Source organism: Lepidochelys kempii, chromosome 8, assembly GCF_965140265.1.
Source record: "Lepidochelys kempii isolate rLepKem1 chromosome 8, rLepKem1.hap2, whole genome shotgun sequence".
Classification (NCBI taxonomy): Eukaryota; Metazoa; Chordata; order Testudines; family Cheloniidae; genus Lepidochelys; species Lepidochelys kempii.
Window position 1 is genome coordinate 66043083 of NC_133263.1, and position 18776 is coordinate 66061858.

The window sequence follows — 18776 nt, forward strand, 5'->3', positions numbered from 1 at the left end:
GAGGGTCTCTGTCTCCTATATACAAACTGATAGGGTGGAAGAGCAGACTCATGTCTGCTAGGGATAGGTGCCACTGACCTGAGTGCACAGGTGTGTTTCAGTAGCTTCTCGTTTAACAGTCCCTGGAACACTTTGCATTATCCTATCTCTGACCCAGGTCAGGTATGTTGGAGACATCACTGGGACATAAACATTCAAAACTGTGTATTATAGAATTTTCTCCCCTTGCTATAACTGAACCATGAACATATTTCTATAGTGCAATAAGTATATATAGTGCAGAAACATTAGAAAAGCAGTGTCCTGAAAAGTTTACAGTATGACTCAGACATGTTTACAATGTGCATTTTAAAAAAAAATAGTACTGTGAGTATATAAAATAAACCAGACCTGGCTACTTAGAAAGCAGGACTACTACTTCTTTATTCAGCCCAGTATATTTAACACAACCCTCCCCTACTTCATTCTTTTCTAGGCAGCACACAATAATTGAATTTTCTACCACTACATTATTGCAATGATTAAAAAGAAAAAAAAAGGTACTCTATACCTTTGTCTGTGTCATCACGAGGGAGAAGACAGAATGAGATCTAGAGCTCTTGTCATTCATGCCTGTGGCAGCAGTTGCTCTCTGTTTATTTCCTAGCTCAAGCCAACTCTGATAATAGAGATAAGAGACAGGATATTAAGCGAAAGGATTCTGTGAACAGCTAACAAAAGTTTAAAGAGCTCTGCAAAAATGAACAAATATACTGTATCTACATGCTGGTATTAGCAGTAGCGTGGGCCACTAAAAGGAAAATTTTGGTAGCCCACAAAATACTTTGGGGATGTAAATTATGTAGGATGCCAACATTAATCAATGTTTTGAGCATTATTGATACTTTTTTTCCTCCTCTGAACACAGGGGTCAAAATGGGGCAAACTTTTTGAGACGTTGGTGTTACCACAAGGAAAAATGGAACCACTACTACTTTTGTCTAAACTTAAATGAGAAATTAAAATGAGAAGTTTAGGCCCCAATCCTGCAAGTAATTTCACCTGGGCACAAGGGTCTGCCCACACGTAATCAGCTGCAAGATCAGATAAGATGTCATAGGCTAACAGACTAGGCTTTGTAAGCTCATGTTTATCATCACTGAAAACAAGCATTCAGGAGTGAAGAAAGGAGCAATCATGAGGCAAGAGAAAGATTTTTACTTACAGCTATTAGAAGACTGATTTTTATTACTTAAAAACTTCATCATCATCATCTTACCTGGATATCAGAATAAGAACTGACCATGTTCCTATAAAACAAATAAATAGTTCTAGTTCAAACCAGTTCATTTTGTTTCTACAAAAGTCATTAATGGTTTAATTTTTGAAAAAATTTACTGAGTTATAGACAAATACATACACTAAAGCTGAACTTCATCGAGGCACCATACAAGCCTAAGTGTCTACCCCAGCGAGATTGGGCAGGATCTTAGGCCTTGATTCGGCAAAGATTTACATGTGCTTAACTTTACTCACTGAGCAGTTTCCATGGCCTCCATGAGATTATTTACAGTTCATAAAGTTAAGCATGTGTGCAAGTCTTTGCAAAATAAAGGGTCCTGCCCAATCCTGCTAGGGTTGACCTTTACATCTGCAGAGCCTTTATTAAGTCAATGGTACTGCACAAGGGCATAAGAACAATAACTAGCATATGGCCATATGAGGCCAATGTATTTACTAGAATTACAATAGTTAAGGCTTACGCTGTCAAGTCTTCCACATATGGCCCCAATACTGGATGTTCTCTAACACGGAGCTGTTGAGAATAATTGTAAAAGAAAAAGCGATTCAAATATATGAATTTGTCATAACCATTATGCAACCATCTCTTAAAAGTAAAAAAAAAACTAATGAAAATATAAGTGAAAAATGATTTTTCTACATGGCATGGTATGAAGGGTTTTTTTGGGGGGTGGGTGGGTGGGAGGTCTTACAAAAAAAATTCAATAAATGCTCCAGAGTAACATCATTACAAGAATAATAAAACCTTTATTTTACCAGGATAACTGAAAATGAGTTCTCAATTACAAAAATAACCAGGCCAAAATAGGTTACAAACTGGAATATACTGTTACTTACCAGATAGAACCGAAGATGTAACAATGTGTGGACAAAATAAAATTGAGGAAAATTCATAACTGGGATTTGCTATAAACTCTCTTTACTACTTTTACACTGAAGTTTTAAAAATACCTGCACACTTAATTACCTGCCCAAGACTTAACAGAAATTTAGCCCAAGTCCATCAGCAAACGTATTCTGCCAAAATCACCATCCAACCTAACCCTCCCAATTTAATAGAGCCGTAGGGTGCTCTGCAGAGAACTAGAATAAAAAAGTGCTGCATATAAATGAATGCATTTCACTAATAAGTGCTGTGTATTGGGGGGGGGTAGTGGGCTCTTCTTCTCTTCAGCATTTCTTGGTTTAGTAATCTCCCTCTCCTCTTTGTTTTGTTTTTCCCCCACTCCTGTCATTTAATTTACTCTCTCTCTCTTATCTGTTTATGATCTTCTGCTTTTACTGGCAGCACAAGAACCTGAATTGTCCTCTTTCATGTTTGTTTTTCCCCTTTGATCTCAATTTGTTCAATGCTTCCTTCTAAACTTTCTTTCACCGTTCTGCTTTCCCCAGCCCCACTCCATAGTGCTACATCTTCACTGCAAAGAGGTGTGTTTTTACATCAAGGTAACTATCTTGATGTAAAATCCTAGTGGAAGCAAGGCATTGTCGTTTTTATGCCAGTGTAGCTGGTCAAAGTCAATATTAGGTAGGGGAAAAATAAGACTGATCTTGACCAGCTACATCAATGTGAAAATTACCTGTACCTTGTCTCCACTAAGATTTTACACCAAGATCTCTCTCAACGTAAAACACATTTTTTTTTAGTTAAGACAAAGCCTTAGGGTTTATGTACACTAGGATTTAAAGGTGTGTTATTAGATCATATTAGCTAAACCAATCTAACAAATGCCTTCTAGGACAAGTTGTTCTTTAACACAATTTAGTAATTTAGCAACTTGCCTTGCCTCCATAGAGTTTCAAAAGGAATTAATTAGCTACTCAATCTAAAGTCACACCTTTAAATCCTACTTAAAACACAGCTTTAGGGCTGAAGTCTGTATCAAGCAGAGACCTCTGCTCTGCTCCTCCAAAGCAGGGGGGCAGGGGAAGGTATACATGAGAAACCCCAAAATGTAAATGTAGACAAGGACCAAAAAAAGAGAAAAAACCCCCAAAATCCTAGAATTGGAGTTAGGGAAATGATAGATAGAAAAATCAATGTATCAAATCACAATTTTGGGGAAGGGATTAATTGTCTGTTTCTTTCAGATGCTATCAGCTTCAACTAATTTGGTATGAAGTAGGGTTGCCAATTCTGATTGGACGTACTCCTGGAAGTTTCATCACATGACAATCTTTAATTAATGATTAATCTTTGTCCTAGAGTCTCCAGGTATTAATCCTAGAGGGATGGCAACCCTCCCTACAAAGAAGGCATTCAGAGAGCAATCCTCAAAAAAGTAAATTCCTCCACTTGGAGGAAGACTGATGGGCAAAATTAAATTAAAGCCCTATCTGCAGATTCCAGCTTTCTCACAATGTTACTTTAATTAGAAATAACCCTGGCTCTGTTTTTAACTTCTTCTATGCAGGGGCATCATCAATATCAGTAGCAGAAAGGTGGACAGATTAGTAAAAGCATTTGGGTGAACCAAGACTCCCAAAATCAGTGTATGTTTCTTCATTTTATCGCTGAAAACTTTTTGGTCATGCAGTAGTGGAGAAAAATAAAATTTAGTCTGCAAAATATTACTCAGTTAATATTTAACAACCTTAAATCTAAAAACTACCTTATAATTTGACAATATTTTATTGAAACTGGCATAACAATGTATTTTTAAAATTCGTACCAGTATAAATTCTAGGCACTGAGTACATAGCTAAAGATGCTTCATAGCAGTCCAATGTGTGTACCATCTTCTCTGTAACTCTTATTTAGTAGGAGCATTTATAACAAAGGTAAAATATTAGGAGATGTGCTCATTTCTTTCTTCTTGCTTATCACACAACAATATTGCTACATAATCTACCTATACAACAACTTCCAAGCTTGCCTGACAGGAAGCTTACCATATCCTTCCAGTTAGGAGACAGGTGCCACTACATCTTGTATATTGACAGATATATTAAGTGTCTATATTATGAGTAGTAACTTACAGGTTGTTTCTTCTGTCCATTTTCAGCTTTAAAGATGAGCAAATCATGAATTTTCTCATTGTAGACTTCAAAATAGCTCATTTCAAAATGGTACAAAATCTAATTTAAAAAAAAATAAATATGAGTCAGATATTCTGCCAGACTTCTTTTGTCATTTCCAGCCAACACATTTAATGGAAGCTGCAGGTATTCTACACCACCGGTGCAAGCTTTCATTTTGAAGTCCTCTTCCAACAGCAGCAAGATCCTAGACAAGAAATCTTAAGTATACAAACTTATTACAATTCTATCCACTGCTTTCCACAGCTGTGAAATTTCTGAGATTTAAAAAAAAATAATAAAAAAAATGACATGTCAACATTGTGCTTCTAATACATTAAAAAAAGTTTTATTCACTCCTGCAGGAGTCCCATATTCTTTTATGGACTAAGCTTCCACAGTATGATAAATACAATACATGAAATAAAGATTCTGACTGGTGGAGCTGGCACACTTAGGTGATTTTTTACCTTGCCTCAGAAAAGGGACATGCATTGTCATAACTGGTATCCACAATTATCTTAATTTATTGAATGAGGATTTTTCCATGATAGTACTCACCCCTTCCCAGACTCCTATAGTATTTATAAAATTGAAATGTATTGTTTAAGGAGCAAAGAAGACTGAAGTAAAACAATGACAATACAGAGAAAAATAGAACTTAGATGATTTATGGCAACAGAATCACTTATTCACAGCACATAAGCATAGACAGTCACTTATATCCACTCTATTGGCATTCATTAGAAACTATAATTTGATACTCTTTATTGCTAAATTCAGCCGTATACTACTTAGATTCCTCAATGCCTAACAAAACTTTTATAACTTCTGTGCCTCACAGTAAAGCAAAATGATTTATAAGCTTCGTAGCTGTGAATACCAATATATTTATGTATGCTGATGTGCTGAATACTTTGGCAATAGATAAAGAAATTTAAGCAAGTTAAAACAAAGAAACCTTCCTGTATAAACTTCACTCAAAATTACCCTCACTATTTTATAATCAGCAAAATTTAGTCACCAAACACTTGTATGCAGCCTTTTCTGTCCTATAAGAAAGCAATTACATGTTCTTGATCTCTAATTTATCTTTACATATGTGGACAATAACATCAAATAAGATGTGAAATAAGCCAGATGTCCCTCTGTTTTACATTTAATATCTCCTTCAATAAACTTTCAAAAATCAGATTTATAAATTGAAGAAAAAGATTCAAAACATTCTTTCTAGGGAGCATCCATACCATTCTTACCAAGGACAGTATCTTGTATTTGTAGCAAGGTAAGATTTAGTTGTCTCAGTCCTCTCTCAGGCTCTCTGGTCTAGGTAAAAAAGAAGTACAATACCAAAAACCAGCGCTCTCTACCAAATTATTAGGAATTCAATCTTAGCAAAGCCTGAATCCCAGTAACCATAAAAACAAGAAAAGCACATCTCTGGAGGAACTTCTTGTGATAAGAATCACTCAACAAAACCCCAAACCATCCTTCTCTCTAGAAAGCATAGGTATACACGGTGTATACATACCAAGTTGCCATCACAACCACATACAGATTAGCCATTGTCTGAATGCATCTTAACCTGCTCAACAACCCTGGTGACCCTTCTGCTAGACTTCCTTACAAAGATTCCAAAGCAAAATTATAGAAGCTGTAGTACGTGTTTCCAACTAATTGCAGATGCTTCAGTTTGGCTCATTTCTTGCTTGTTGATCTCTCCATCTGATAAATGTTCCTCTCCACATGAGCACCACAATTTTTCTCCTTGAAATGGTTTTTGGCTCACCAAACAATTCAGCTTTAGCATCATTTCCAACATGCTAACTTGGAATAATGGGACTGTCCTGCTCTTCCACAAACTCCAGCATATGCAACTGCTTTCTTCAGCCGGCATGACCTACATTACTCTAGAAAAACAACGAAGAATCTGGTGGCACCTTAAAGACTAAGATTTATTTGGGCATAAGCTTTCATGGGTAAAAAACCCACTTCTTCAGATGCATGGAGTGAAAATTACAGATGCAGGCATTATTACACATGGAGAAGGGAGTTACCTTACAAATGTATAATAATGCCTGCATCTGTAATTTTCAATCCATGCGTCTGAAGAAGTGGGTTTTTTACCCACAAAAGCTTATGCCCAAATAAATCTGTTAGTCTTTAAGGTGCCACCGGACTCCTTGTTGTTTTTGCGGATGCAGACTAACATGGCCACCCCGATACATTACTCTAGGTAGCACCAATGCAACAGATGTAACAATGTTGCCTTCTAGGTTTATAACATAGGCTCCAATATGGAGTATTGAAAAAACTTCCCGCTAAATTATAATTGATCCTTTCCTGAAAGAAGCAAACAAGGTATCATAGAGGAACAAAAACAAAACAACAAACAGCCATTTGTTGTCCTGAGAAATCGAAAAGGTTATTATACTGAAGGATATCACCCATATAAACTGTATGATAAAACACATTTGAGGTGCTGAACTTCAAACAACTGAAAGGCTGTCTCCATTTGACCATGCAAGTTACTGTACCAAACATATATGATGTACCTGAGTATTGAGAGAAACTTTGGGACAAAGCTTGCATTTTATCTTTGTCCTCCAAGTTTCTATCTGCGCTCTGGGACTCTACTTTTTGCCACTTTTTCTTTGGATAATGAATCCATGCTTGAGGGCCTAAAGACTTTATGGAATGCTCTTCCAACTGTGGATTCAGTAGATCAACTAAAAGTAAGTGCTTGCCTAAACACAAAAGTTATACAAGCATGCTTTAGTCTTTCCCATCTTAAAAAAAAAAAAAACCACCACCTTTAATCCTACTTGTCTTTCCAACTACCATTCCTTTCATCTGTAAATTCATTGAACACACTGTCTACAATCACTGCCTGGAGTTCCTCTTCTCCAATTCCATCTTATACCACCTTCAATCCAGCTTCTGCCCTCAAAACTCCGCTGACCTTGCTCTCGCCAAAGTCTCCAGTTACCTCTTCTTAGCCAAATCTCAGAACCAGTACACCATCCTCATTCTCCTTGACCTGTCAGCCGACTTTGAAATAGTCAACCAGGCTCTTCTTGCAGTCTTGTCCTGCCTTGGCTTCTATGAAACTTTACTCTCCCTGTTATTCTCCTACCTTTCTATTTGCACCTTCTGTGTGTTCTTTAAAGTATGCCCCTCATCCCCCCTTCCGTGTTCCCACGGGGCTCTGTCCTTGGTCCCCTTTGCTCCCTCTAAATCTTATTTTTGTATAATCTCATCTGTAAATACAAGTTCTATCAGCATCTTTGTGCTGATGACCCTCAGGTCTCTCAACCACAGGCCTGTCTCCTTCTGTCCAAACTAAAATCTTAGCCTGTCTCTGATATCTCCTCATGGATATCCAGCTGTCAGATCAAGTTCAACATGGCTAAAAGAGCTCTTAATCTCCCACCACACATGATTTTCTTTTACAATCACTGTAGACACCACCACCAGCTTGCCTGTCCTATCGATCAGGCCCATGCTCCAGGTGTCATCTTCGACTTGGACCTTTCTCAGATTTTCACAACCAGGCTGTGTCTCAATCTTGCCAATTCTTTCTACATAACATCTAAGGTATAGCTTCTCATCCATCCACAAAGCTAAAACATTCATCCAGGCTGTCAACTTGCATCTCAATTAGTACAACATCCTTTTCTCTGGATATGACAAATGCAATCTTGCCGCACTGATATCCATTTAGAATTCTGCTGCAAAGATCACTTTCCTAGTTCAGCACTTTGAAACTGTCACCTCTCTTTTTACATCCTTTCACTGTCTTCCCTTCTCCTCTATCACATCAGACATAAGCTACTTGTTTTCACTTTGAAGGCCCTTCACAGCCAACCCACCCCCATCCACAAAGCTATCTAATTATCCTCCTTGAAATACCTCCTTTAAATGTTCTTTTGTCTTGATACCTACAAAAATCTTGACAGGAGTTAAGATGCTGGTGTACCAACACCACTGCCTATCATTCAGCTAGTATTGTCTCACTGTTTCCTTGTACTCCTCTGCTAGTATGTCTTTATCCATCGAATGTCTTATATTTAGGTTGCAAGCTCTCTGTCTTTATGTTTTGCATTTGCACAGGCCCTAGCACAATGGTTGATAACTAGGGCCCTTAGGCACTATGATAATACAATTAGCTAAAATGGTACAACCCCATTAGTGGGCATGCAATTTTATCAGTATAAAGGTGCTTATAATGGTACAGCTATTCCCATATGGGAAGGGGAATAAGTTATACTCCAGTATGAGACACCTTTACACTGATTAAAAAAAAACTAGGACTACTTCTGACACCTTAGAGGGCAAGCCAAATAAATTTGTTAGTCTCTAAGGTGCCAGAAGTACTCCTAGTTTTTTTTGCTGTTACAGACTAACATGGCTATCACTCTGAAACCTTTACACTGATAACTACAGCCACTCTAGGGGTTGTGTCAGTATAACTATTTTTGTAAAAGAGTCACATACACGGATACAAAAAGTGTGCGTAGATCAGGCCTAAAAGATTGTTCTTAAGTAATCACGGAGCTTTATGTGAATTAAAAGATGACTTCACAATAACTAATATAACCAGAGACAGTTCATCTAATTGTTCAAACTTTGGTTCTTTTTCATGGTTTCCTTTTTTCATATTATGCTCACCTGTGTTTATCCCAAAAGTAATATTAATGAAGAAGGGCTTACATTCATTAAGTTAGGAAAGGATTGCATATTTGTCTTTTCAATGGCACATACCATAGCAAGAAAACGGAGGTCTTGACATTAAATAAGCTATGCTCTGAGTAAACAAGAAGGCCGCTATACAGTGCGGACTTGTCCAATAGTAAGACATTGCCAAGACTAGGGAGAGGGAAACCCAGAATAACCTCTGCCATTTACACTGCGGATCTCTTAAATCTCTCAAAATTTCAGAATCAGAAAAGTTGAGAGGAGGAATGTTTGTTTTTAAATAGAGTAAAAATTGTTACCATTAGGCTATATCGTTAACAGTTATTACTGAGTTTCATTTTTATACATCAACACCAGATCTGCTAGGATTTTTATTTACCCCTTTTTCTGTAAATTTTTATCTTTTACATACAAAAAGTATATATAAAATAATACCTAGCCTTTTGGTACGGTACCAATAGTATGTATAAATTTCTTTTTGCATTATTCCTGATATGGGACTATAGCACAATATATTATTTGGATTGTCTAGAGAACGTTACTTGTCAGTTTTAGCAAAAACAAAATTTAAAGCAGCAGCAGAGTACAGAAACTAGGAGGAAGTAAAATAGCACTAAAGAGTAGAATGATAGGAATTAATATCAAAATCCTTGATAACAATATACTCTAATACAATACATCCACAATAGAAATAAGCTTTCTGACACAATACCTGTTGTGTGTCCATTTGTGCTATTTGAGTAAAAAGATCTTCACAAAATCTTGGAATTATTCCTAGTTCTTCACCAAATCCCATCATCCTGTAATTACAAAAGAATGTATACACACACACACACACGTAGTTTTTTAAAAGATGATGTTTACATTTATCTGCCTAATGTAAATATTAATTATGTTGTAGTTAAGACCATATTACAGTTCAAATCCCAGATGCATTTCTAAATTATACAAATAATTATAGAAACAAATCAAAGACTTTTTTTTTCTCATGAAAAAAAGTTATCGATACCTGACCTGGTATATACAAACCAATTTATCCTCAGACTCCAAATTGAAGTTTATGGGCCTCCCTTTAAAGTCCTGTCTACCAGTCCAACTTCTTGAACTCATTACTACTAATTTTATGAAAAAGTCATACTTAACACATTTCAAAGTATACCAACATTTATAAAAATCAATGCATAGAGGCCAATTCACTTGAAAATCACAAGTTTGTTCAAAAATAAATCTGGCATAGTTGTTCCGATACTAATCACCTCATTATCTCCAGTTCATACCCTTCTTGATTTGAGTTTTGCATCTTTAGTTCAATTTAATTTCAGTTTCAATTTGAAAAAAACAGCCATTAACTCAGCTAGTAAATGTTTACATTCATAGCTGCAGTAGTAAAAAGAAATCTGTTCTGAAACTACAATCCCAGCACAGTACTAGTTTATGTCAAACATTAAAACGCTGTAAAATGTGACCTTGTTTAACATGAAAATGAGTACTGTCCTCTTCATTCTCCTCCCCTACATAGCTACTGAAAAACTTGTTTAAAAAAAAAATCACATAGAGTAGTTATTGTTCAAGTAGGAAGTACAGCATCTTGTATACTTCTACTGAAGAGCTATGCAATAGAGGAATCATAAATTAATCGAAGTCCCGCACAAGTGTTGTGCCAACATCTGAGAACTGTGAAGCCTAGTACAGAGAGGTACAAATCAATGTTTGCCAGAGAGAAAAATGACAGTTGGGAGAGAACAAGTCATTTTTAAGCTTTTAAGAAGGATGCTAGAAATATGACAATTTTATACTATAGAAAGTACTGAATGTGTCTGTTTTAGTCCACCTTTACTAAATACTGCAAGTCAAAATTGGGTTTTCAAAAGAATGACAAAAATTAAAAAAAAAAAAACACACTTCTGTCTAAATATTTTCAGTTACAACTTCTGCAAACAACAGCTCAAGACAATTATAACAGGAAAAGTTTAGCGGAAAAATAATCCCCCCCCCCCATTTGTTTACTTTGTGCATTTGGCAGTATTTCGCATGTAGTCATTTTTACTCTTCCCTTGTAGTCCATTTCTCTGGATTGATGCGTGGGTGTTTGCAGAAGATTTGGGTGTTAAAGACAGTAAAAATACTTTACAAAAAAAGAAAAAGAGTTAGGCAAACTTGAGGCTTGTCTACACTACAAATGCTTGGCTGATCTAGCTATACTGGCACAGCTATCTCAGCAGAACCTCTACTGTAGGTGCAGCATGTGCCAACAGTTGTAGTTTTTTTGCATCTACACCGAGTTGCATCTACGTCGGGGGTTTTGCCGGTCTAAAAGTATTGAAAAACAAAAAACAGCCCCTAGCCAATATAACTATGTTGCCAAAACTTTGCATAGACTAAGACTGCACTAAAAGTTAAGCTGACCTAACCCCCATTATAGACAGCACTAGGTCAACAGAAGAATTCTTCTGTTCACCAAGCTATCATCTCTCTGGGAGGTCGATTAACTGAAGTGACAGAAGAACCCCTCCCGTCGCTGTAGCAAGTGTCTACACTGAAGTACTATTGTGGCGCTGTTGCAGCATTTCTAGTGAAGACAGCCTAACATTTGACTGTAAAACCACAAAAATGGGCTGAGGAAGTCAGTGGGAGATACATATGTGAAACTTTTTTTAAAAAAATTTACTAGATTTCCAGTTGAAAAGGTCTCTTTAAAATAAAATTCCCATTGACTTCCTTTAGATTAAATATTGGGGGGTGAGGGAGTGTGTGTTTTTTAAAAAGAAGATCAGGATCACCTTACAACATTCCTTCCTTTCATTCCTGAGAAACTATAGACGTAACTATTTCTGCTTATAGGGCTTCTTTAGTAAGCAGCACGCTCGCTATGATGTCCATTTCACAAAAAATTGTTAAACTACAACAAACAAAAAGGGTGGGATTTTCAGAAGCACTCAGCCTTAACCTTAACCTAAAAGTTCCCATTAACTTCACTGGGAGCCAAGTTAAGCCAGTGCTGACCTCTTCTGATAATCCCACATTACTATGTAAAGAAGAATCTTTTGGGGTTTGAGGCATTTCTGGACTAAAGCCTCTGTGGGTTTGATAAAGCTGCCTGCCAAGTGCTATTAATATCCTCTAGGCACATTGATACATGTTTGATTTTATTACACATACAACGCTGGAATTCAAATTGAAGATCCTTAGAAGACATACATTTAAGAACATACGAATGGCCCTACTGGGTCAGACCAAAGGTCCATTTAGCCCAGTATCCTGTCTTCCGATAGTGGCCAGTGCCAGGTGCCCCAGAGGGAATGAACACAACAGGTAATCATCAAGTGATCCATCCCCTGTCGCTCATTCACAGCTTCTGGCAAATGTTTGTTACTGCTTTTAAGATAACATTTTTTTCAGTATGGTTTTCTCAATATTGCCCAGCCAAACAATATTAATTCTGCTTTAGCTGAACCAAGTGCCCCAGACTTGAATTCATTAGATCAAACAATGGAAGTAACATAGCCCTTGAAATAATAGCATAATAACATATTCAATTAATAGTATTTGTCCAGCTCTGATTATCTTAATTTCTATTATAAGTGTTAAATAGCAGATTTTCAAAAGCTTAACAACTCAATCATTTACAAGCCTATTTAAATTAGGCCTCTTTTAGCAAACCCAGGTGATTTATAAATTCGGCTCCAACAGAAACATTTCCAAATTATAACACTTGCAATGAAACTTACGTATATGATTTTCCAGAACCAGTCTGTCCATAAGCAAAAAGACAGGTGTTGTATCCCTCAAAGGCTCTTTCTAGGAGCGGTACTGCCAATGCCTTATATATCGTCTTCTGGCTGGCAAAGTTAGGATGACAGTGGTCAAAAGACCAGAATGAAAAGTCATAAATGAAGTCGTACACTTGTTTTGTTTCTGGATGTCGCACGACTGTCTCCTGGCCACTCATTGAGACCACTTGGGATGCTTTTTCTTTTCTCTCTCTGCATAAGACACAAAAACAAACTTTACAGATAAATGTAACATTAAAAACAAAGTATGTTATGGTGGTCAACTCAATCTATTTTGTGATCAATTATTTTCTAAAGAGCCAAGGTGTTTTACCTTTATGTAGAACATTATCATCTAAGAAAGAACTGTTTAATTTTGCAGAAAAAAAATAAACAAGTCTTTTACATGGAGCAGTGACCTATAACATTTTCTACCAGTGGTTGCCCATCCTAGCCTGAACTACATTAATGTGCTTTTTAATTTTTTTTTCTTTATTTAGAAAGAAATCAGATCTTTTCACATACATTATGTGTCAATCGAATGAACATCTTTAATAGAAGGACCATACTGCCTACCTGATATGTATAAAAAGGTTGTTTATGATACCACACATTTAATTCAGCTCAGTGTATAAAATAGACCTACGCTAAAATGAAAGATTGACTTTAAAATAAAGCTGAAGATTTTTAATATGGTTAAATAAAATACTTGCTACATCCTTTCTAACTATGCACTGTAACTGTTTGCCTAGTAGATCAACTGAAATGATTCAGGAAACTTTAGCAGTTAAACATAACTAACAAATTAAAAATTATATTACATCGCTTCTACCAAGATAATAACGATTCTTTTGAACATATACTGTAGAAACTATTTTAAACTGTCCAAATCAATCTCTGAAAACAGTTGATTACTAACCTGTCACTGAAGGGCCTTACTCGCACAGCCACAGTCACTTTACTGTTTTCTTCTTTGAGAGGATTTTCGTCTGTGCAAGTGTTCTGAGCTACAGTTTTTATTTTAAGTGCAGCAGGTTGCATAAATATTTGACTCTCTTCTGCCCTGGCACTTCTACTTATGGACAAAGAGTTGGATGCATTGGTGTTCTTTTTCTGTGTAACTTGAAGACAAGGAGTCCTGTTCTTAAGAGTAGACGAAGCTGGACTTTTGGCATCCTGAAGAGTTCCACGCATTGGTGTAGCCTTTATTCCTTCTGTTGTACCACCGTTCCTAGGTGTTCTTTGTCTTTCCAAACTGCCATATTTAGCAACTGAATTTCCTATCCTTTCCTTTCTAGTCAGTTCATTAAAATTATCTTTTTCATTCAGCTTTACACCTGGGGTCCTGTTAACAAGTTTTGTTGCTATTAAATGTGCTGATCTAGGAACATCATTTTGAATTTTGGCATCAGCAATAGTTGTCCTATATTTCAAACATTTACTATTCTCATTTCCACTTGAACCATTAAGATTAGCAAGGGAATCTTTATTTTTCAGATCAGAGCATCTCTTTCCATTCATCTGACCTTCAACTAACTGAGTACTAGATTTAATGTAATGGGTGTTGTTAGTACTAATGCCTGGTGGAAATACATTTTTGTTGTTTGTCTGTGCAACAACAAAATCACTATTTTCTGTCCCAGGTTCACTGTTCTTATTGGTTTTATGTTTCTCTATTGATCCAGTCCGCATACGTCGCTGCAGGGTAAGTCTTCCATCTGTTTGGGTATTTTCAACGTCTTGTGCTGTGTTCTTCTCCAACTGTTTATCAATAGAAGTGGATATTTTGCTTGCTCCAGTTCTTCTCTGGAGAGTTAACCTACCTTCAGGTTTAAATGTAACTGAAGTATCACCTGCATTTTTACAGGCAGAAATCACATAGGTCCTATTTATTTCTTTGGTCTTAGTCAGAGAGAGAGAGAGAGAATTATCTTTTTCATTTTCTGGTCCCTGTGATTTAAGCTGCTGTCCAAACCTGTTGCTTTTAGGAAAGGTATTTTGTGGAGGATTGTTTTGGAAAGAAGAAACACCAAGCACATCCGTGTGGTTTCTAGTAGGAACTGTGTATATGGGCATTTTGGCTTCAAGCACGTTTTAATTTTAGGATTTAAAATATACACCCAAGCATTTCCTGAGAGATTAACTTGATTTTTAATTTTATCTTCTCTACAATCAAGTGAGCCACCATCCAGCTTTTACATGGAATCTGTAAAAGTAAAGCAAACATTTATTTTTATCCTGAAGAATGCAAGTTATTTTTACTACAATGTATTCAAGTCCTTTGTTGGGTAATATATATTCAGTCTAATGTTTAAAGTAAATGATATCCCCCCCTTCTACCTCACACACAAAACACACATTTGATTAAAATGCTACTGGCCACAACATTGAGAATCATTGCAATAGGGTGAGGTGCAAACTTTTATACTGGTGACCCCTTTCACATAGCAAGCCTCTGAGTGCAACCCCCCCTTATGAATTAAAACCACTTTTTTATATATTTAACACCATTATAAATGCTCAAGGCAAAGCAGGGTTTGGGGTGGCGGCTGACAGCTCGCGACCCCCTCATAATAACCTTATGACCTCCTGAGGGGTCCCAACCCCCAGTTTGAGAACTCCTGCCCTATTGGATGCAGGTTTGGCTAGAGTGAGTCACACATTTGTGACAAATTGTGATTTTTGCAATTCACGTCTAAGAGAATGTCTACACTGCAATCGGAGGTATAATTTGAAGCTCAAGTAGGCATACCTGTATCAGCTTTAATTTAGCTCAATGGTTCTCAACCAGGGGTACGTGTACACTTGGGGGTACGCAGAGGTCTTCCAGGGTGTACATCAACACATCTAGATATTTGCCTAGTTTTACAACAGATGACATAAAAACCACTAGCGAAGTCAGTACAAACTAAACTTTCATATGACTTGTTTCAACTGCTCTATATACTATACACTGAAATGTAAGTAAAATATTTATAGTCCAATTGATTTTTTTATAATTATATGGTAAAAAGGAGAAAGTAAGCAATTTTTCAGTAATCATGTGCTGTGACACTTAGTATTTTTATGTCTGATTTTGTAAGCAAGGAGGTTTTAAGTGAGGTGTAACAAATCAGATGCCTGAAAGTGGTACAGTTATCTGGAAAGGTTGAGAGCTACTCATCTAGCTAGTTCACTAAAAATAGCAGGGAAGATGCAGTGATGCAGGCTTCAGCACAGGCTAGGAACACAAGTAGGTACCCAGGGTTCTGGGCAGGTTTAGACAGCCCATTCTGAAGCCAATAGCACCACTTCTTCACAGCTGCTCTTAGCCGTGTTAGCTAGATTAAAGCTATTGTGGGTACGACTACATGAGCTACAATCACACCTCTTTGAGTAGTGTAGATGTATCCTAAAAATTAAACACAGATCCTAAACAAGGTCCAGATGGTACAAAATGCAGTAGTCCAACTTAGTAACACTGGTCACCATGGGCATGTCACCCTGTTGCTCTACTCTTTACACCAGTTTCCAGTTGAAGAAAATCCAATTTAAGGGCTCTTCTCCTGATAGTCAAAGTCCTCCATGGAATGACCTCTAGCAACCTAAGAAACTGCCTCTCCCGCTATCATATTTTCCCACATCTAAATTCCACTGGCACTATCAATCAAAAGGAGGAAGCCTGTGAATGTAGGAAGCAGATCTTTTACAGGAACTGTACCTAGACTGAAAGAAAAGGAGTACTTGAGGCAATTCACAACCAGAAAAAATAAGAATGACTAGTAACTATACTATGTTCAGAATCAAATGCAGATCTATATAGCTTATTTCCCCCTCCCTATGTCCCACACACATACACAACAGAGAAGGGAAAAAAAACGCCTCCAATTAATCAAGCTATGTCTCCTAGGATGGCAAAGGTAGACAATTTTTGTTTTTTCTATTTTTTAAAAGACTCAGGAGGCACTCAAGCACTATAGTGTTGGGGTCCATGATGTAAGTTACCACATAGATTTGACAGATCAGACACACTCAGATGTGTGTCACTCCTGATTATGCAACATTTTAGGTGTGATCTGATTATATAGTGCCTTCAATCATCCAGATGTATCACCTGGAATTTCAAAGAGGCACAACCACCTTAGGTGTCCAACTGCTATTAAAAGTCAATATGAGCTGGATGCCTAACTCCCTTAGGTCCCTTTGAAAATTGCAGATATTTTACCTAGCAACACAGGCCAAAGAGTATTTTATCAACATGTATTTTGTATTCTATCTAAATATATTGCTAATATATCTTTGAGGTGGATGGGCTGTATACAGAGAGTGAGGAAGGTTGACATGATAGCAGGGTTGGTTAAGACTAAAAGTTTAAAATCCATCCCTTTTTAACTGTGGTTTTTGTTTTTTAATTTGATAGTGAGAAAAACCTTAATTTTCTTCCTATAGTTAATTGCTCTCTCCAGTTCTGCACTTTTCATTACAGGACAAAGTTTACATAGCTCAAATGCTGCAAAGAGAGTAAAATGCCAAAACAAAACCTATTAGCCAGCCATCAGCTTGATGTGAGAAACTACTTCTATAGTATTTGGAGTTTGCACAACAAAGAGATTTGAGAGTGTCCCCTTTGAGCAATGATTTATGTTATATGCTTTTGGATCATTTACTACTATGGTCTCTAAATTATCCTTATTTCATTTTGATTTGGCTTTAAAAATGCTTAAGATTGAAGATACATGATCTTTCTTGTTCCAATATAATTTGTAACTACTTAAGGAATATTACTTCTGCAGCAAGATTAATCTCTCAGTTTATTGCTGCTTTCATTTTAAGAATTTTTGACAAAATAAGTAATAAAGAAAATATACATTTGTAACTGAGCTATTTGTTTAGATATAAAATTCAAGTGTTCAAAATTAGGTTAAAGCTTAAACAGATCAATGAGCTATTACTATATTCACCAAATCTATTCTCTTCAGAAAAAGCCTGTCAGATAAGGTTACAATTTTTGTATAGTCACAAACTTTCACTTTTATGCCCCAAATTCAACTGCATCCCCAGCCCTGCACAAATGCAGTGGTGCAAGCCTATGAACTATCGCCAGTACTAGTACTCATTTTGTAAAGATACGTTTGGCCATAACAAGTCAAGACTACCGTATTTCCCCAAATGTAATTTTAACAAAATAAAGATCCCAATACTGGCAACAGATGCAATACTCTGTTGGCTGAGAGTGCTTGGTTTGGGAAGGCCAGGCAACCATTCCTTTCTCCCTTCACAGCTGTCTCAATGGAGTCAACAGCCTCTCGCCCACGGAACAGCAACTTTCATGCATTCCTGTTTTTCCGGAGAAGGTAACCCATTAGCCAACCGCATTGCGAGGCACGGCGAGATCTGAGGTGGGTCCGTTTGGGGCCCTCTTTTAGAAGGCAGAGCTCCCTGGAAGGGCAGGCCCTAAGGCAGCAGCTCGGGGCTGACTCCAGCCACTTGTAGACGCTGCGGCTGCCGGTGGCTAACGGGGTAGTCTGTGCACTAAGCGCGGGCTCCCTGGGCTCGGCAAAACAGGGCCCCACTAGGGCCTCAAGGCAGTTGCCCTGCACCTGGCCGGGTGCGTCAGGGGGCCGTTAGCAAGGCCCCGAGGCATTCAAAGCAGGCACGAATGACCGTACTTCCCCATATCAACAGGGGGAAGAGTCTATTCCACTAGCCCACTCGTAGCCCCCGCACCACTAGAGAAGGGCCCCGGCTTAGGGAGGGAGAGCGGACAGCTCCCGGGGTACCAAACCCCATCTGCGGGGGGAATGAGAGGAGGGCTCCTCCACTGGGAGACTAGCCCACCCCCAGCCTCCGCACAGCTACCTCACTTACCTGCCCCCAGGCAAGCGCGCCAGCGGCAGCCGCCCTCCGGCGCCCTGTTCGAATGCGCCGCGCCGCCCGCGATTGGCTACAGCCCTGGTCGCGTCATACGCAGCACGGCCGGGCGGGCCCTAGCAGTTGTCTGGGGAACGGTCTTCCCTGCTGAGGCCTGGG

General features: G+C 37.8%; 2 protein-coding genes across 3 annotated transcripts in view; both read right to left on the minus strand.

Annotated features, from left to right (window-relative positions):
- The window catches only part of KIF14 (kinesin family member 14), a 106986-nt gene extending 92120 nt beyond the window's left edge, over positions 1–14866 (minus strand). For both annotated transcript variants that reach the window (XM_073356780.1, XM_073356779.1), the window contains exons 1-7: positions 13687–14866; positions 12726–12980; positions 9710–9797; positions 4261–4359; positions 1743–1795; positions 1259–1289; positions 551–658 (exon numbers count right to left, since the gene is read on the minus strand). In XM_073356780.1, coding sequence (XP_073212881.1) covers positions 551–658; positions 1259–1289; positions 1743–1795; positions 4261–4359; positions 9710–9797; positions 12726–12980; positions 13687–14843 — 1791 coding nt within the window. In that variant the 5' untranslated portion in view covers positions 14844–14866. The remainder of the gene's footprint in view (positions 1–550; positions 659–1258; positions 1290–1742; positions 1796–4260; positions 4360–9709; positions 9798–12725; positions 12981–13686) is intronic.
- An 81-nt stretch (positions 14867–14947) lies between these two features.
- Positions 14948–18776, minus strand: part of DDX59 (DEAD-box helicase 59) — a 69722-nt gene continuing 65893 nt past the window's right edge. The window contains exon 9 of the mRNA XM_073356794.1: positions 14948–14973. Within this exon, the coding sequence (XP_073212895.1) occupies positions 14963–14973 (11 nt within the window). The 3' untranslated portion in view covers positions 14948–14962. The remainder of the gene's footprint in view (positions 14974–18776) is intronic.